We start from the raw sequence: 17,994 nt of genomic DNA on the forward strand, positions 1-17,994 counted from the left end.
TCATTTGGCAGCACTAATTAAAATGAAAAAAGTTATTTAAAATGTTAATACTGTTTCAGAATATTACTGTTTTTCCTTAATCAAATAAATGCATCCTTTGTAAGACTTCTTTCAAAAACATTTTCCTGATTCCAAACTTTTAAATGGAAGTGTATATTGTTTGGCAATACCTTTTTTTTTTTTTTTTTTTTGCAATCGATATATGACATGGTCAACATCAATTTTGAGTCTGTCTAGTTAAAGGGATGGTTCACAGAAAAATGAAAAAGTCATTATTTACTCATGTTGATCCAAACCTGTATGATGTATTTCTTTCATGGAACAGAAAAGGTGAATATTATAAATGTGAATGAGAACTGCGGCTGTGAAGCTCCATTAATGACAAAAACACTATGAAAGTAACGGAGAAGTATATCTGTCTTCTGAAGCCATATGATTCATTATTTTAATCATTATTCGTTGAGAATACAATGCAGCTTTTCCTCATGAGAGATAACATTGTTCGATTTATACAGTATGAATCGATAATTCTTCTTTTGAGTTGGATATATTCATTTGATTTAGTTCAAAAAACTGTTCTAAATCTTTTGTTCTTGAATTGGACTGATTTGATTCTCAAGCTCTGTTCTTTAACTCCTTGCAGTCCTCATTCATACAAAGAATATTCTACAAAAATGTACCCTTTATTGTTCCACAGAAGAAGTCATACAGGTTTGGAATTGGACCTGAGGTTAAATAAATGATGACAGAATTTCCATTATTGGACCTGTGTCTCCTAATGCATGTCATGTTCATGTCTAAAAACATGCAAAAAAAAAAAAAAACAGACAGATGTGTAGACACCCCTCACCTCGTCTCTTGAGAACTTGCTTGATTCATCTTAGACGTACCTGTTTAGGCAAAACGACCGGAATGCCCATCCCTGGTGTGTGGGTGGAACAGCTTGAATGTGTCACTTCATAATCTAACCGGTTGTGTTTGTGCGTGTGAGAAAGATAGAGATGTATATTGAGATCTCCAGTGCAGTATCACAGAAGCATGTTGAGCAGCATCTGCTGTCGGCTTTGACTGTAATGCAGGATTTAACCAGCCACATCTCACGGCAAAGCCTCTGATTATCCAGAAACACAATCTGACACCTCACCTTCCCTCCAAACATTCACTTCAGTTATTTTATTATTTCGCTACGTGAAATCCTCTTTAATACTCTTCCAAGGTTTTTTTGGTAGTGTTCAGTGAGCGCATTCAGATGTACAGTACACACATACATGCTCACGCAGGTTTTTTCATAGTTTCTCTTTGTTCCTTTTCTTGCTTCACATTTCGTGCTTCCACTCATGTGGTCCTCAGCCATCCATCCATCCATCCACTCATAGGCGTCGATTTCGGGGGGGACGGGGGGGACGCGTCCCCCCCAGATTTCGTCATGAGTCATTTTGTACCCACCACTTTTTTTTTTTTTTTTTTAAAGTAAAAGAACTCGAGTGTTTTTAAACCTCGAGTTCTGCTGCTGCGATGGCTACACGCTTTTCTGTTCATTAAAACTGCAACAACTGTAACATTGGGATACGTTCTAGGTTGGGGGAGGGGGAGTCATCGTGTCACTGTTATTATTTTCTCTATAGACGGTTTCAACGGCAACAACATAAACAAACGTTACTGCGCATGCGCGCTTTTGCGGACCTAACTTAACTTCCGGTAGACTTCCAAATAGAATCAATAACAACAGCCAAGTCCCTCTAGAGTAGATATTTTTTGATAACAAACAAAATATGTTTGCTGCATGGATCAGGCGGACTTAATGAGAATGCAAATCCATTCTTTGCCAATAGGAGATGTTTTAAAGCATAGACATAAAGCGCGAGAAATGGAGGTTTCCCCAGTAACAGCTGTAAACAAAGTACGCTCACACACGCTGCTTTATCAGGCATATAACATGCAAGTCTTCCTTCAGAAATACAGCGATATAAAAAACACCTGTGCCTCGTTTTGATATTTAAACATATAAATGTAAGGGATTATTATTATTAAACGTGCAGTACATAACGTTACTCATGTTTATTCAGCGAAGCCTTTTTGAAAATCGATCAGTTTTAAAATTGTGGTGAGTTTCCAAAAATAAATAAATGTATGGGAAACACATCCCGCAGCACAACCACCTGAGCCCTCAGTCTACTCATCGCCTTGACTTTAACCGCGTTTGTAGAAGGCACTGCAGCCAGACCGATATACACAACACAGACCGGAAGTTAACTTAGGTCCAGGCGCGTGCGCCCGATGAAACCGTCTATATGACTATCGCGCTTCTTTTTTTTAAAGAATGTTTTTCAAATGAGTTGACAGTTTGGAATGGACAGTGAACGAGCGGGAACGAGGCTACCTAGTCTTTGTTGGGATTGGCCAGAATTTCTGGCGAATGTATCATAGACGAGCAAGTCATTTAGCCTTCATACAATATCACAAGGTTGCATCCTAGTGCCATGGACTATAACATATCAAAGTGATAACCTGTAGAACAAATGGATGTTGTTGTACACACAGCATGGGTCTGCAGACCATTGACACAAAGGTAAGACGCGATAACTTATGTTTATTAAGATTTGCTGGTATTATGGCTAGGTCTTGTGCATTTGCACACAAGGGATCGGCTGTTTTAATTCTTCTCTTGCAATTAATGTTACGTTAGACTTCCTTAGCCACCAACTTAATTAGCTAGTTACGGTTTGCGTTCATACAGCAAGTGTTGGGGGAGATGATTGTTGAGTAGTCAGTATCTTGTTTAATTATTGCTTGAATCTATTGCTGAATTCTGAAATAGTTGTGATGATGATGATGATGAGGAATGGATCAAGTTTTAGACAAAATGCCTGATGTAGATTGGATGGATGCATGTTGTTGTGAATTGAGAGCATTCAGATCATGGTGTGATAGTCAATAGTGTTCATGTGCTACACGTATTTTTGCTTTTTCAATCTTGATAAAATTTGTAGTGCTTAAGTTGTGTTGTCTGTTATTTCTTGATAATAACACCGTTGCCATGAAAAACAGAGCGTTGCTGTGGACGCGGCAGGATTCTAATCGTAGAGACGGAACTATTTTCTTTAGCGGAAGCAATACAATTGTATACAATACAATACAATACAATACAAATAAGTGTTTAAATCAATAAACTCTTTTTTAAATCAATATTTTGTGTCAAATTATTGATTTATTTGGTGGGTAGCCATGTAATATTAAGCGGGATAATGTAGAGCGAGGCCCGATTTTGGGTTAGATTTTTTCCCCGTTTTCAGTGGTTATAACAAAGCAACATGAAAGAGAAAATTGGTAATCATTGTTTAGGTACATTAAACCACGTCATGGCCATGTCATATTGTCAACATGGTACTTATATGATGATATGAAGCAGATTAGTGGGTCATATATCATATGTCTAATGCTTTGTACGGCTTTCTTCTTCATAAAACAAGTCGGACATCATCACATTTTTGTATACATTTTTATTTATTTACATTAATAAGATACAGGACGTATTTCAAAACATGACCTGCGCGAAAGAGACAAAAAAATGCATCATTGTACCCACCACTTCTGAAAATGCACTTCTGAATGCGTCTCTGTCCCCACCACATTTCAAACCAAACTGACGCCCATGCATCCACTCATCCATCCACCCATCCATTCATCCTCTTGAGAAGAAGCTGGGGTGAATGCTGAAGGTATTGTCATCTCTTTCTCTAACCTTCTCTCTTTTTCTTTCTTTTCCTCCTTTTTCTTTCAGTATTGTCCTGTCTTTCTTTTTGGATCTTTGATTCTCCTCTGTCTGTCTTTCATTTGTCTATTAATTTATGATGGATCTGGGTCTTTTTATTAGCTACAACTCTGTTGAATTGCACTGTCATTATGAACATAGTTAATGGTGCAGGAACGTTGTTAATGAAGGCAAAACATTTTATATTACATGGAAAACTATTAATATCAGCGTAAATTTGCTGGTTCATTGAAAGCTAAGAACTGAATTAGGTTGATGCCAAAAACTGCTTTTTCAGCCAATTTGAAAACAATCTCGGTTAGAAGAATGAATGAGATCTTATTGATGCAGCTCAGTTTTTGCTACAGGGAGGTCCAGCCATCTGTAGCCTGGTGGAACAAGCAAAGCCATGTCATCAGCAGTGAATCATTTGAACCTGGAAATGCATCTTCCCCCTTTATCAATCTGGTCATTTACAGAGCCTGACTGATAAGGGATGCCGAATTCTGTCACTTTACATGCTGCAAGTTCGATCCTGTCCCCTCCTCGCGGGTCTTTTTCCACATTGTACTAATTTAAACCATAGTACATTTGCATCATCAAAACGAATGCATCAAGCAGAGACCCTCCCCCGGGGGGGGGGGACTTCAATCTCTGTTCAAAAATGTGTAACACTGTGAGATCCCAACGGGGGGCCAGAGCCTGTTCTATTCGTATGGAAGTCAAAGGAGGGCATGCCTTTATATCCTGAATAAACTATTTTTGTATCAAATCAAACTGTTTATCACAAAATAAATCGATTGCCTTTGTGCTAATCTTCAACATTTTGCCATAACAGTTTGGATCGAGCTATATTTGGAGATTAGCAATTTTTATATCCAGCATTACATAATAATTTCACCAACATGAAATTCATATAAACACACCATATCAGGGTCATTATATGATTAACTTAAAAGACGAATATGGCTCAAGACCAAACCCCCTCTTCTCTCTGCCATGAGTACTAACAGTGGCTCTACCATTATAGCTAGCTAACGGCTTGGAACGAGAAGGTGCCACATATTGAAAAATTGTTCATTCCGCTTTTTTATTAACATTTTATTATCCAAACTAATTTACTATTTAATGCATTGCAAAAGATGCCAAAAATGTGAGATGCTCATCGAAGTCAATTTCTGCAGAGAAAAACAGCAATGAGAAATGAGAAATGATTTGGAAGCAAATCATCATCAATAGCACATCAGTTATTCTGTATGAACCAAATCTGGAACGCTATTTTCAAAAAGGGACTTATGATTAAGGGATGTATGATTTCTTTGTGTATTCTTAAGTTCAGAAAACACCAATGAAATACACTGAACTTTACATCAAAGAGCTTGGGTCCTCACCAAAAACACTTCTAAAACCTTTTAAAAAAGGCCTGATTTGCCACACTGGTTGGCCAGTGTGTTTAGCCAGGCATATACATTCTGCCTTTTAATGGTTTTATCAAAGTGCATCAACACAATTTCCTCTAATTTTATATTTAAGTTTCCTTTGCCATCGTCTAATATCTAAAATTATTCTTTAAAAATGGTAATAGTAATTAAATAATTCAATAAAAGGATCTCAATATAAATATCTAATAAATAAAGCTATATCGTTGAAAATTATTGATTTTAGTTTTAATGTGACATTTTTAATGCATTAATACAACCAATAATTATTTTGATATCAGTGCTTCCATAATTTATATTATTAAACAGTCCTATTTAACTGAAATGACCCCTGAAAGAGCTTTAGAGCTTTCTACTTTTTCTGTTTTGTTTTTTTCTCTTTCACTTTCCCTCTCTTTGTTTCTATCTGTTTCTCTTTTCTCTCTGTCACTCTCAAGGCTTCTTGTCGTGTCACTCAGCACTCACTCTGTTCGTCCTCCTTCATCCTCTCTGCTCTCAACTATTGCCCCTGTTTTTTCCTTCTTCTCCTGAAGCGTGCGAGCGTCAGGGTGACTGTTAACTTGTCTTGTTTTGATGGAGTATTTTTTTAGAAAGAGACAGAGTTTGTGCTGTGGGTGGGAGTGATGGATGTCGTTCATGCTCTCCGAGTCCAGGCAAAGTCACTGAAGCTTATGATAGACTCTTTTCTGAAATCTTGCTTTTGATTATTCACGTGTTTCCTTTCAAACAGTGGGGCTTTACTGTAGATGGAAAATTACATTGTAGTAACTTGCCAGCATTACAAATACACTTCACACATTATATGAACTATATAGAATAAATCATCATATTAGAATGATTTCTGAAGGATCATGTGACACTGAAGACTGGAGTAATGATGCTGAAAATTAAGCTTTGCATTACAGAAATAAATTAAATTTTAAAAGATATTAAAATAGAAATCAGTTATTTTAAATTGAAATAATATTTCACAATATTATTGTTTTACTATATTTCTGTTCAAATAAATACTGCCTTGATGAGCATAAGAGACTTCTTTCAAAAACATGAAGAAAAAAAAACTTTTTTACCTCAAACTTTTGCATATTAGAATGCATAATGTAAAATTACATGAAAAAGACCTGTGCTTCTTTTCTCTATATTTAAATGGGGGGGGGGATTGGGGGGTATCAGTGATTATCATCTTGAGTGAGATATTTTAGTTCAGTTTGCTTGAAAATGTCAAGGGTCCTATTAAAGAGGAGAAATCACTTGAAATTGTTTCCAAAGATAAGCATTATTGTGCATTAGGGCTGGGAAAAAGATCCACACATTGCAACGCTTTCTCAAGGGAATCTGCAATCGGGGGTAAAAATGGATTTTAAATGTATAATTTAATTTTAAATAATCTTGTTTATGGAAAAAGCATGTGTGGTATTATCAGAGGGGTTGTATTTTTGTCAGAGCATGTGGTTGTGAATAATCGTGATTCTCTTTTATTCAAGTATGCAAACGTTTCTCAAATCCAGATGAAAATTTGCATCAACCTGAATAGTTTTAGCACGAATTTCCATCAGTGATTCATGTCGCTTTTAAATTGAAGTATTCTGAGAACATAACTTTTTCAAATTCATATTGCACATTTCCATCTATTGTACAGTCTGCATTTACTGCGAAGAGAATCACTAGGTCTTTTGTTACATTTCAAAATATGTGCAACTCTATGCCTGTTTACATTGCGCTTTATACAATACAGATTGTCAAAGCAGCTTCTCAGAGATTAACAAGAAAATAGAGTTAATTATGAAAACTCAACTATGGAGAAATGTATTGTTTGTAATTGCATTGTGACTCCCTGAATCAAAATTGTGAGGATTTCCAGTGTTAAAGTACGTGAATGACCTTTGCTGTGTTTGTAAAGATGTGGTGGGGAAGAATAAGAATGATATGTTTATCAATCTTTTGAGTTTCATCGGAAAACTCTTTCAAACTTTTCTCCGATTTTGCCTGGTCAGTAATGTTAAGACATCTGTTGTTGTTCTGATTGTCGGCTCTGCACAGCTTTGACTATCTACCTGTCTTTCTGTCCATTTCTCAGACCCCACAGCGATGTCCACCTCTTCAGGAGTAGACCATGCTGTGATTGGCGGAGTGGTTGCTGTTATTGTCTTCATCATGCTTTGTCTCCTCATCGTCCTCGGCAGATACCTCATCAGACACAAAGGTACAACACATTCACACACAGCCCTAATCAGACACAATGAAATCCCTCGCTGTCTTTCACACACACGTACAGACCTAATCAGACACAAAGAGATCTTACACACACACAGACACACACACCTGGGGCGTCTGGAGGACTTATAACCTTCTGGGACTGTTCAAATTCCTGACAGAGGGTCTGGCAGCATCCTGCCCTATCAGCAGCTTTTTTTAATTATTATTATTATTATTATTATGGATTTTGTCTTGACAAACATTCTAGACACTTGACTCCAAATCTCACTGTTGACTGGGACATTATACTTGTAAATGAACCACGTGTCTCAGTGCAATGGTGCACCTACAAAAATAAATAAACAAACAAAAAACATAAGAAAAATGGCAGAGAAATTAAAAACAAATAACAAATGTAAAAATGAAATGAAAAACGCTGAGTTTATGAACACAGAATGAGAGAACAAAGTAAAGGTGCAGACTAGGTTGCAATCTTAGTCCTTGCTATTATATAAATGCATATCAGGTTGCATAAATTCATGTTTTAAAAGCAACATGTTACATCACGTCTAATAAAACTTAAGTTGCATCATGCTTTATGGAAAGTAACACATAACTGTAGGTACTTTAGCATTTAAAAGGGTGTGAGTACATCTCTTATTTTCTATTACAGCATAAATGTATTAACACAGGAATCATGGGTCACATGAAAAAAAAGAAATATATATATATATATGAATGCATGCTCAAATTGATTATTGTTGTAGCCTTTTCTGTTCATTCTTGTTCCCAGCCTATAATAACAAGATTGTTGATATTCATTAGAACAGCAGAGTTGAATGCATTAATTTTGTTTAAAAATAAATAGATAAACAAATAAAAATACTGTATACATTACTTGTATGTTACACCTGTTCTGTCATTATAACTGTGACACAATCTGAATGAGGTATTTTTATAGTTTAGTGGACTGGAGAGGGAGTTCTCAAATTTTGATTTCTGCATATAATACATCAGTTTCTTTTATTTAAAAAAATGCAAGAACAATTCTGTCCCATCTTATATCCTCTTAAAACAGCTATTTTGCAGAGTGCAAGCAGCAATTGACAAAGACTGACAGACTGTCACTGCACAGAGGGAATCTGTAAACAGATCATCACAGCTGTGCTTCAGCTTTCCCTCTGTATCTATCTATGACTTACAGCGTACAGCTCAAGAAAAGCTGTCAGAGGCAATACATTTGGGAAAAACAGCCTGTTTTCAGAGCCAGGGAAGAAATGCTGAACAAGGATTTAATGCAGCTGTGCATTGAAAGATCATACTGTGTGTACTCTTTGGCGAGGTATTAATGTAAACACAGTTGATTAGGTCTTAAGTGAAAAGGGTCAGAAAAAAATCAGGTATGCCTATGTATGTAAAGACTTTGGATCTTGATGTGTAAATGCAGCTTAATAGTCTTCTCAAGAATATTTATTTGTTAAAGTCATAGTTCACCCAAAATAGAACATTTTGTCATAATTTACTCAATTCATGTATGAATTTCTTTCTTCTGTTGAACATAAAATAAGATATTTAGAAGAATGTTTGTAACCAAACAGTTGCTGGTAGCCATTGACTTCTGTAGATTTTTTTCTTTTCTTTTCGTTTTCTGTACTATGGAAGGCAATGGCTACCAGAAACAGTTTGTTTTCAAACATTCTTCAAAATATCATCTTTTGTGTTCAACAGAAGAAATTTTTGATTTTTGGGTGAACTATCCCTTTAAGGTTAATTAAGCTGTGATATTAACAGAAAACCCCAGTCTTCAGTTCCTGATTTCCTCTTCAACAATTTTTTAAATTATTATCAACATTGATATCATTGAACATGAACATCAATACACGCAAACAAAAACTGTGAGAAAAGACATGTATAATGTAATAATAATATGCAGTATAATATAAAATAAGCATTCAACAAATCACTGAAAATATACAATTAATGAAGATGATATACAAATAGAAGTAACAAATATTACAGATACAGCTGTGGTTTCACTCTCTCTCTCTCTCTCTCTCTCTCTCTCTCTCTCTCTCTCTCTCTCTCTCAGGTACGTACCTGACTCATGAGGCGAAAGGTTCTGATGATGCTCCTGATGCAGACACAGCTATCATTAATGCTGAGGGTGGCCACTCTGGGGTGGATGACAAAAAAGAGTACTTCATCTAGAGATCCATCCCTCCGCACCCTCTTCCTTCAGATGCTTCAAAAAAAGGGATGGCAGAAGAGAGAGGATATATGTGAGAAAACAAAACAAAACAAATGTTGACCTGTTGGAACGGGAGGACCTCAAATACTCTTCGACACACAGGACAGGGACGTCAGAGTTGTTGACGCATGGGCTCATTTTTACACACACACTATTTCTTCATTTCCATAATGACACATGAGCAAACACACAAGATGAGACGTAAACAGTAACAACAGGCAATATGACAGTGACCACACTTCCCTCGCCTCCCATGATTCCTTTCAAACGGTCCAGATGTACTCTGGCACATGTTGCACAGTGATATGTGCATGCATGAACTTTCAAGACACACGGTCTGCTCCCAAAACCATTGAAAGACAGACTCGTAACAGGCACACTCGCAAACACACACCGAACAAAAAGTGTCTTAAACTGAATACAAAATTGAATTAATTTAAACCATTCAACCCTGCAATATCACTGACAGACACACACACACACACACACACACACACACACTCATGTACATCACACCAATGTTACATTACATCACACACACAGAATAACCAGGCAAAAACAGCAGCCCTGCAACCATTGTATGGGACAACCAATATAAAATTATAAATTCATATATATATGATTATATAGTATCATTTTTACTCAGTGTGCTGTAAATATATCCTCCATCTCTCTCTAACCTCACTGTCTGATATTGCAGTATATACTCTCTGAGCCTGCCTGGTTTTCGTACATGCGTGGAAATGCCGAGTTGCTAAAAAAAAAAAATATCTGGACTATAGAAAAAAAAACACATGGTGTTATGAAACCTTCAGTAATATTTGTATGAATTACGTTCTCTTCAAGTTTGATTTCTGGTGTTTACTGTTGGTGCAACAGTCTAGTGTCATTTCATCAACCTGGGAAGATTATTATGATTATTATTACTATTATTATTATTATTATGAGGTCCTCAATCTAATGTATTACATTGTGCGCTGATGTGTAATTGTATCAGGCCCAGTGATTTGCTCACTCACGCCACCTTCAGGAATGAATCTCCTCTGTTCTTCAGTGGCGGGACTCTCAGAAAAAGCAGGGTAACAAACTACTGCTCTCTTTCTCTTACTGATCATATTCCCACTCTCTTCCACAGTTCTCTCCTGTCTGTTCTTCCCCTCCTCTTACAGTCATAAAGCTAGATTATTTCTAGACCTATGCCATCACTGTAACCAGAGACCATGGTGACATTTGGAGGGAATTTGGGGGGTGTAGTCAGCTGCATCATGCAATAAACGGAGGGGATTTTATTTAATACAAGTATTGAATTTAATTAAATCTGGCTTATTAAAGGTGATGTGTGTAATTTTAAGCATGTTAAAAACCTTCCTCCTGTCCAATCTTAATCTGCGAATAGACTGTAAATAAGCCATTTGTAGGTTGATTTCCTGTGGCACTATCAAAACATTGCTCTGTTTGTTTGAGCATCCTGACCTCCTGACTTACTGTATAACTTAGGCTCAACCAGTGGCATGCAGTCTGATTCAGTTTGGAAGTGCACAAATTACACACTTTACTTTCAAATGTGTTGTATGTAAATTTCTTGAAATGCATGAATTCTGCTTCGCCATGTATCCAGTTGATTTTTGATCTGTAGTGATCTGGTGACAGATTTGATTACAGAAAATGGTCAGTTGTCATATCTGTATCACGTATTCCTTTTCAAAAAGCTATTTTCCTAGAGGAGAAGGTTGGAATGGTGACTTAGGGGTTAAGCTGTGGTGTTCATGCAAGTGATGTATGTTTGAATCTGGCTTGTGACATTTTTCAGTTCCATTCCCCTGGACTCTTCCCAATATTTCTTGTCTTAAACATGGGAAATTGTCAAAAAGTAGAATGATATTCAAATAGTGAAATGCACGTTTTAATGAAGTGTAATTTGGCCCCAATGAAAGGGACTTTTAAATCAGTTTAGGTAAATTTTTGTTCACGTGGGATGATATGGTAATTTGTTTAATGCATATGTATGTCACAACTAAGTGGCAACTGATCGATTACAACTAAAACCAATCCTTTACCTTCAGACTCCCTCCACATACCTCATTCATGCCAGCAGACAATGAGTTTCTGATATAAGCAGTTCAATCGACTGCCACAAGATGGCGATAATGCATTTAAAATCCCTCACATCTCTCTCTCTCTCTCTCTCTCTCTCTCTCTCTCTCTCTGTCCTTTACAAGCAGTAGAACTTTCAGTTAGCTATCAATCAACTCAGTGCTTAATTTTAAATTATGTTGTTTACTTTTATTCTGCTGTAGATGTGAATACTGTCGTTTGTAATTTTACGTTCTTTTGTTATCACTTTTATGATGCTAAATTTCTGAGACTGGAAGGTGTAGATTATAGTTTCCATGACTTTTGTTTTTGTTTATAATCTGCCATTTTTTTATGATTTAATGTGATTAGTGTTGCCTTGAACAGTCCACACACTCAAGTGAGCACAGGCACATATGTGTTCCGTGTGTCTTTTTACACGCGTGGAAAATTTTCACACTGGCCCACCAAAGCAGATGCAGGAAACACTAAAAGTGTTATTACGTTTTGTTAATGGAGTTATGTTAGATTCTTTTTTTTTAGATAAGTCTTCCTTTAGAATAAATATTCATATCATGTGGAACTATTCATGTGTATGTTGTTTTGTATTCTGGCCGATGATGTCATCTGAACGGGACTGAACTCTTGAGATCATCATCATTGTGGGTTCTGTTTGTTTGATGGTCTGTTTAGACAGTATTTGCTTTTTGTTACAAAAAGAGATCCCTTGTTAACTTCAAAATAAATATACATTTCGGTTAACCTAATTTCAGTGGTTATTTTTGTTATTATAAATACTAAGAATCATTTAATATTATTTAAAACTAATACTTACATGACAAATGAAAATGTGCAGTTATGATTTTTACCTGATCTAACCCTACATTACTTACTAAAGTTGCATTATAAATTCATAAACATTTCTAAAAAATCAAGCATGTAAAAATAAATTTAAATAAACTCTTTAAAAATATAAAATAAACGTGGAATATTTTTATTTATATCTCATATTTGTACAAAATGTAACAGTAGAAGTTTTTTGAATTATGAAAAAAAAAAAAATGAAACAACATAAGTGCACTACAGAAAAGGTGTGGCAATAACACATGGGCTAAAACACATGTGACAACTTGCCCCAACCCGCCATTGTGAAAAATACGTTTGTCATGAGAGCACAGTAAAGCCTTCACATTCTTTTACAAAAATCTACTTCCATAATATAATATTGTATTATATTCCCATGTTTGCCCCACTGCTTTTCAAAAATATTATGGCATTTGTCATTTTAAATGGGAGAAGAGTATTAACAAAAAACTCTGAATTTATGACAGTTGTGAACCAGGTGTTTGGAATCAACATGCTAGATAAATCACAGACTTTGCAATCGAACGGCTGTAGCCCTTGTGACAACTTGCCCCGGTAACAACTAACCTCAGTCTCCTCTATATATGAATGATAATAAGGACTGTTAATTCCCAACTGCTCTTTATTTGGATAATAATGGTCGTCTGATTGAACAGCTGGCAGATTTTAAAAGGTGAAAAATAATGTGTGTATAAGATCTGTCGAGCTGTGACATTGAACAGCGTGTAAGGACGACAAACGCAATGTGTGTGTGTGTGTGTGTGTGTGTGTGTGTGTGTGAGAGAGAGAGAGAGAGAGAGAGAGAGAGAGAGCTCCGTCGGCGCAGTACCGAGCGAGTCCTCTGGTGATCTCAGAGAGATGCTTTTCTCCTCAACAATAAAAAAAACCGAGATTTACTGAAAGAAAGAGATTCTCCTGCGCACTCATCCACACACATCTCGCGCGCTTCTGCTGAGGAGAGAAGAAACATGCGCTGAATGAATGAACGCATCCCGTCTGCGCGCGAGTGACATTATCAGCACCGGTTCGCGGGGGTTCAGAGTCCAGCGTGTAGAAGATGAACTGATGCTGTGTTTTCTGAGTGACAGAGGCGCAGATGGGCTTCAGCATGACTTGCCTCTGGATCGTAACTTTGGCCATCAGTGTTCACAGAGGTAAGACACGAGCCGCCTTCACAAGCAGCCAAATGTCTTCATTCAAATGCGTCTGTCTCTCTGCCACACGCTCGCGCACATCTGAAGGTGTTTTAACTTAGTTACTATGGTAACGCTATAGGTTAAATAGCGCTTTGTTGTATGATCTCGTGTCATGGTTTTTAAATAGTAGGTTTTGGACAGTATCGCCAAATGGTGACCTTATGCGCGTGTGTAAATTATTTTAAATGCTGATAATTTTTGAGAGAAATCTAAAATGTTATAGGCTCAGTATATTTCGTTTTTTTATGGCTGTTATTAATGGCAGTTTGCAGGATCATGTTCGCACCTCCGATCCGCCGCCATGCAGCTCGCGCTATGTAAGGTAATTCAGGCTCTCGCGCCTCCCGTCTTGCTCGCGTGCGCGTGACTGTGTGCAGTAGCAAGCTCCAAAAACCGTTTTCCGCGGGACGCATCACCGGTGACGGCGATATTTGACTGAGAAGAAGCCACATCTAGATGAGTTCCGCGGACGAACGTGACTGTAGTGTAAAATGTAACAGAGAATGAAAGGTGGGTTCTTCTTTGCCGCCAAGAATGAATGAAGAAAAATAAACAAATAAACATGTTGATGCGTGTGTGTGTGTGTGTATGTGTCTGTTAAAAATTTTATATAGTTAGCAATTATTAGTTAGTGTATATATATATATATATAGTTATATAGTATTTATATAGTTTTTTTTATTTAAATTGGTAAACTAACTTATTTCTGTAGCTATATGGTGAAAATAATACATGCATTAAAATATGTATAACATGTTACAGATGTTACATGTAACATGTGTAAGGCATGTCATTCTAACAGAAATATTTTAAAAACATATTAGAAGTAAACATTATTAATTACCTTATAATTTATGGAAAAAAATATATTTTGTTGAGTTTTACAAATATTGTTGAAATTATATACAATAGTATATCTTATTAGTAAGGAATGATTGTGAATTATTTTATAGAGTATGGAGAAAGGGACATTCCTAATTCACAGTGGGAACACTTTTCTTCTGACTTTATTTAAAAAGTAATAATAATAAAAATGAATTTATGGTAAGTTAATAGTTATTTATTTAAAAGTACTTTTATTATGTTAGACATTTTGTTGCCTTTTCTAATATAGCTACTGTTTATAGCATTATGTCAGTGTTGTATGATATTCTGTTGGTGTTCTATTTCATTATTCATCATTACTGAACAATTTTGATAAACTTTAAATCATGTCACCTTCTATTACATTATTATCAGAAGAACATATCATTTGAAGGGAAACTAGATTAACTTTGAAATCATACGCTATAGATCACTGGGGTCCCCGGGGCCCCAAATACAAAGAAAGCAAATTCAGTCTCAACAGAACATTAGATATGATAATAATAACACAGCCATTTTGTGCTTCTTATTTCAACCGGTGTGTCTGCAAATATCTGTGGATGTGTAGGTGAAGATCAGAGAGTGCATTCTCTCAGATCTGATAGTTGTTAGCGGATTTTCATGATAGTGTAGAGGAAGAAACAGAGAGAGAGGTGCACGATGAAAGAAAGAGACTGAGGGAGGTGAGACCTGTTTGCAGGAAGTGTCAGCAACTTTCTCTGATGGAGGGATTCAGAGAAGAGAAAGAGAGAGGGAGAATGATGGATTGATTGAGAGTGAGTGCACCAAATGACACAGACATGTTGTGATGGAGGGATAGTGTGATGGAGAGATAAGGAGACAGGCCCAACTCAGTCTGTCAAGTGAAGGAATGCATAGGGAGGTAAAGAAAAGACTGAGGGAGGACAGATGAGAAAATGATGTTATTTTTTAATTAGTCTGCAGTATTATGTGTTTAACATTCCTAGTGTGATCTCGATAGCCCTTGTGTAAACGTACCATGACCACATGACCACACTGTACAGAAGAAAAACGCTGACCTTTTTAGATCTTTGACATTATTTGTTGTTTTTGATGTTCTGTTCAGTGTGCCGTGATGTGAAAACATTAGGTCTTATTAAAAAAAAAGAACAAAATGAACTTGTAAATCGTTAATAAATCCATTTTTACATAAACTATCCCTTGAATCGAATGCACCAAATTCCATAAGAATGACGTTACACAGAATTTACACACACACAAACGTTTTTGAGATATGCTATTAAATATAGCCCTACACAAGTCTATGTATGCGGATAAAATTGGACATTTGTATCCAACTTTAATAACCTAAGTGATAATATAGTTACATTTTTCTAAGAAATAAAAATTCAGACAGCTGAGATTTGCTATATGCTATATGCTATATGATTTGCTATTACTTGAATGTACAGTCGTGGCCAAATGTTTTGAGAATTACATAAATATTAGTTTTCAAAAAGTTTGCTGCCAAACTGCTTTTAGATCTTTGTTTCAGTTGTGTCTGTGATGTACTGAAATATAATTACAAGCACTTCATACGTCTCAAAGGCTTTTATCGACAATTACATGACATTTATGCAAAGAGTCAGTATTTGCAGTGTTGGCCCTTCTTTTTTCAGGACCTCTGCAATTCGACTGGGCATGCTCTCAATCAACTTCTGGGCCAAATCCTGACTGATAGCAACCCATTCTTTCATAATCACTTCTTGGAGTTTGTCAGAATTAGTGGGTTTTTGTTTGTCCACCCGCCTCTTGAGGATTGACCACAAGTTCTCAATGGGATTAAGATCTGGGGAGTTTCCAGGCCATGGACCCAAAATTTCAACATTCTGGTCCCCGAGCCACTTAGTTATCACTTTTACCTTATGGCACGGTGCTCCATCGTGTTGGAAAATACATTGTTCTTCACCAAACTGTTGTTGGATTGTTGGAAGAAGTTGCTGTTGGAGGGTGTTTTGGTATGGTATGTATTGGATATGGTGTTTTTGGGCAGAATTGTGAGTGAGCCCACTCCTTGGATGAGAAGCAACCCCACACATGAATGGTGTCAGGATGCTTTACTGTTGGCATGACACAGGACTGATGGTAGCGCTCACCTTTTCTTCTCCGGACAAGCCTTTTTCCAGATGCTCCAAACAATCGGAAAGGGGCTTTTTCGGAGAATATGACTTTGCCCCAGTCCTCAGCAGTCCATTCACTATACTTTCTGCAGAAGATCAATCTGTCCCTGATGTTTTTTTTTGGAGAGAAGTGGCTTCTTTGCTGCCCTTCTTGATACCAAGCCATCTTCCAAAAGTCTTGGCCTCACTGTGCATGCAGATGCGCTCACACCTGCCTGCTGCCATTCCTGAGCAAGCTCTGTACTGGTGGCACTCCGATCCCGCAGCTGAATCCTCTTTAGGAGACGATCCTGGCGCTTGCTGGACTTTCTTGGACGCCCTGAAGCCTTTTTTACAAGAATTGAACCTCTTTCCTTGAAGCTCTTGATGATCCTATAAATTGTTGATTTAGGTGCAATCTTAGTAGCCACAATATCCTTGCCTGTGAAGCCATTTTATGCAACGCAATGATGGCTGCACGCGTTTCTTTGCAGGTCACCATGGTTAACAATGGAAGAACAATGATTTCAAGCATCACCCTCCTTTTGACATGTCATGTCTGCCATTCTAACCCAATCAGCCTGACATAATGATCTCCAGCCTCGTGCTCGTCAACATTCTCACCTGAGTTAACAAGACGATTACTGAAATGATCTCAGCAGGTCCTTAATGACAGCAATGAAATGCAGTGGAAAGGTTTTTTTGGGATTAAGTTAATTTTCATGGCAAAGAAGGACTATGCAATTCATCTGATCACTCTTCATAACATTCTGGAGTATATGCAAATTGCTATTGTAAAAACCTAAGCAGCAACTTTTCCAATTTCCAATATTTATGTAATTCTCAAAACTTTTGGCCATGACTGTACTGTACAGTATGTGGATACATGTCCAACAATACTGCATATCCAACATATTAAGTATAAATAAGCACATAACCATTATTTATTATGTAGTATATGCCCTTTCATTTTTTTTTAGAAGCATCTGTTTGCATCCCAAGAAACCTAATGTTCCTGTTAATCAGGGGTGGACCTACACATGTAATGAGCTTCAGTTCAATTTCATCTTCAGTTCATTAGTTCTAGTTTTACTTTCATTCACATATGATTCAAAATGCCTTGAGCCTGATCGTGACAGAAAAACAAAAAAACTCCCAACACATTGTTTTCTTAAGCGTAACATTTTATATTAAGTATTCTTTTAGGAGACAATGAACAGCAGAATACAGTGTTGTGGAAGAC

At 36.7% G+C, this 17,994-nt stretch overlaps 2 protein-coding genes across 9 annotated transcripts in view; both read left to right on the forward strand.

Annotated features, from left to right (window-relative positions):
* Positions 1 to 12,474, forward strand: part of LOC132154638 (cell adhesion molecule 3-like) — a 58,433-nt gene extending 45,959 nt beyond the window's left edge. For 3 of the 5 annotated variants that reach the window (XM_059563280.1, XM_059563281.1, XM_059563283.1), the window contains 3 exons: positions 3,699 to 3,719; positions 7,268 to 7,393; positions 9,476 to 12,474. In XM_059563280.1, the coding sequence (XP_059419263.1) occupies positions 3,699 to 3,719; positions 7,268 to 7,393; positions 9,476 to 9,594 (266 nt within the window). In that variant the 3' untranslated portion in view covers positions 9,595 to 12,474. The remainder of the gene's footprint in view (positions 1 to 3,698; positions 3,720 to 7,267; positions 7,394 to 9,475) is intronic. The other 2 variants (XM_059563282.1, XM_059563284.1) reach the window with 1 other exon arrangement.
* A 695-nt stretch (positions 12,475 to 13,169) lies between these two features.
* The window catches only part of LOC132154631 (kin of IRRE-like protein 1), a 45,163-nt gene continuing 40,338 nt past the window's right edge, over positions 13,170 to 17,994 (forward strand). For 3 of the 4 annotated variants that reach the window (XM_059563268.1, XM_059563267.1, XM_059563269.1), the window contains exon 1: positions 13,170 to 13,725. In XM_059563268.1, coding sequence (XP_059419251.1) covers positions 13,668 to 13,725 — 58 coding nt within the window. In that variant the 5' untranslated portion in view covers positions 13,170 to 13,667. The remainder of the gene's footprint in view (positions 13,726 to 17,994) is intronic. The other variant, XM_059563266.1, reaches the window with a different exon arrangement.

The sequence above is a fragment of the Carassius carassius genome, chromosome 12, assembly GCF_963082965.1.
Source record: "Carassius carassius chromosome 12, fCarCar2.1, whole genome shotgun sequence".
NCBI lineage: Eukaryota > Metazoa > Chordata > Actinopteri > Cypriniformes > Cyprinidae > Carassius > Carassius carassius.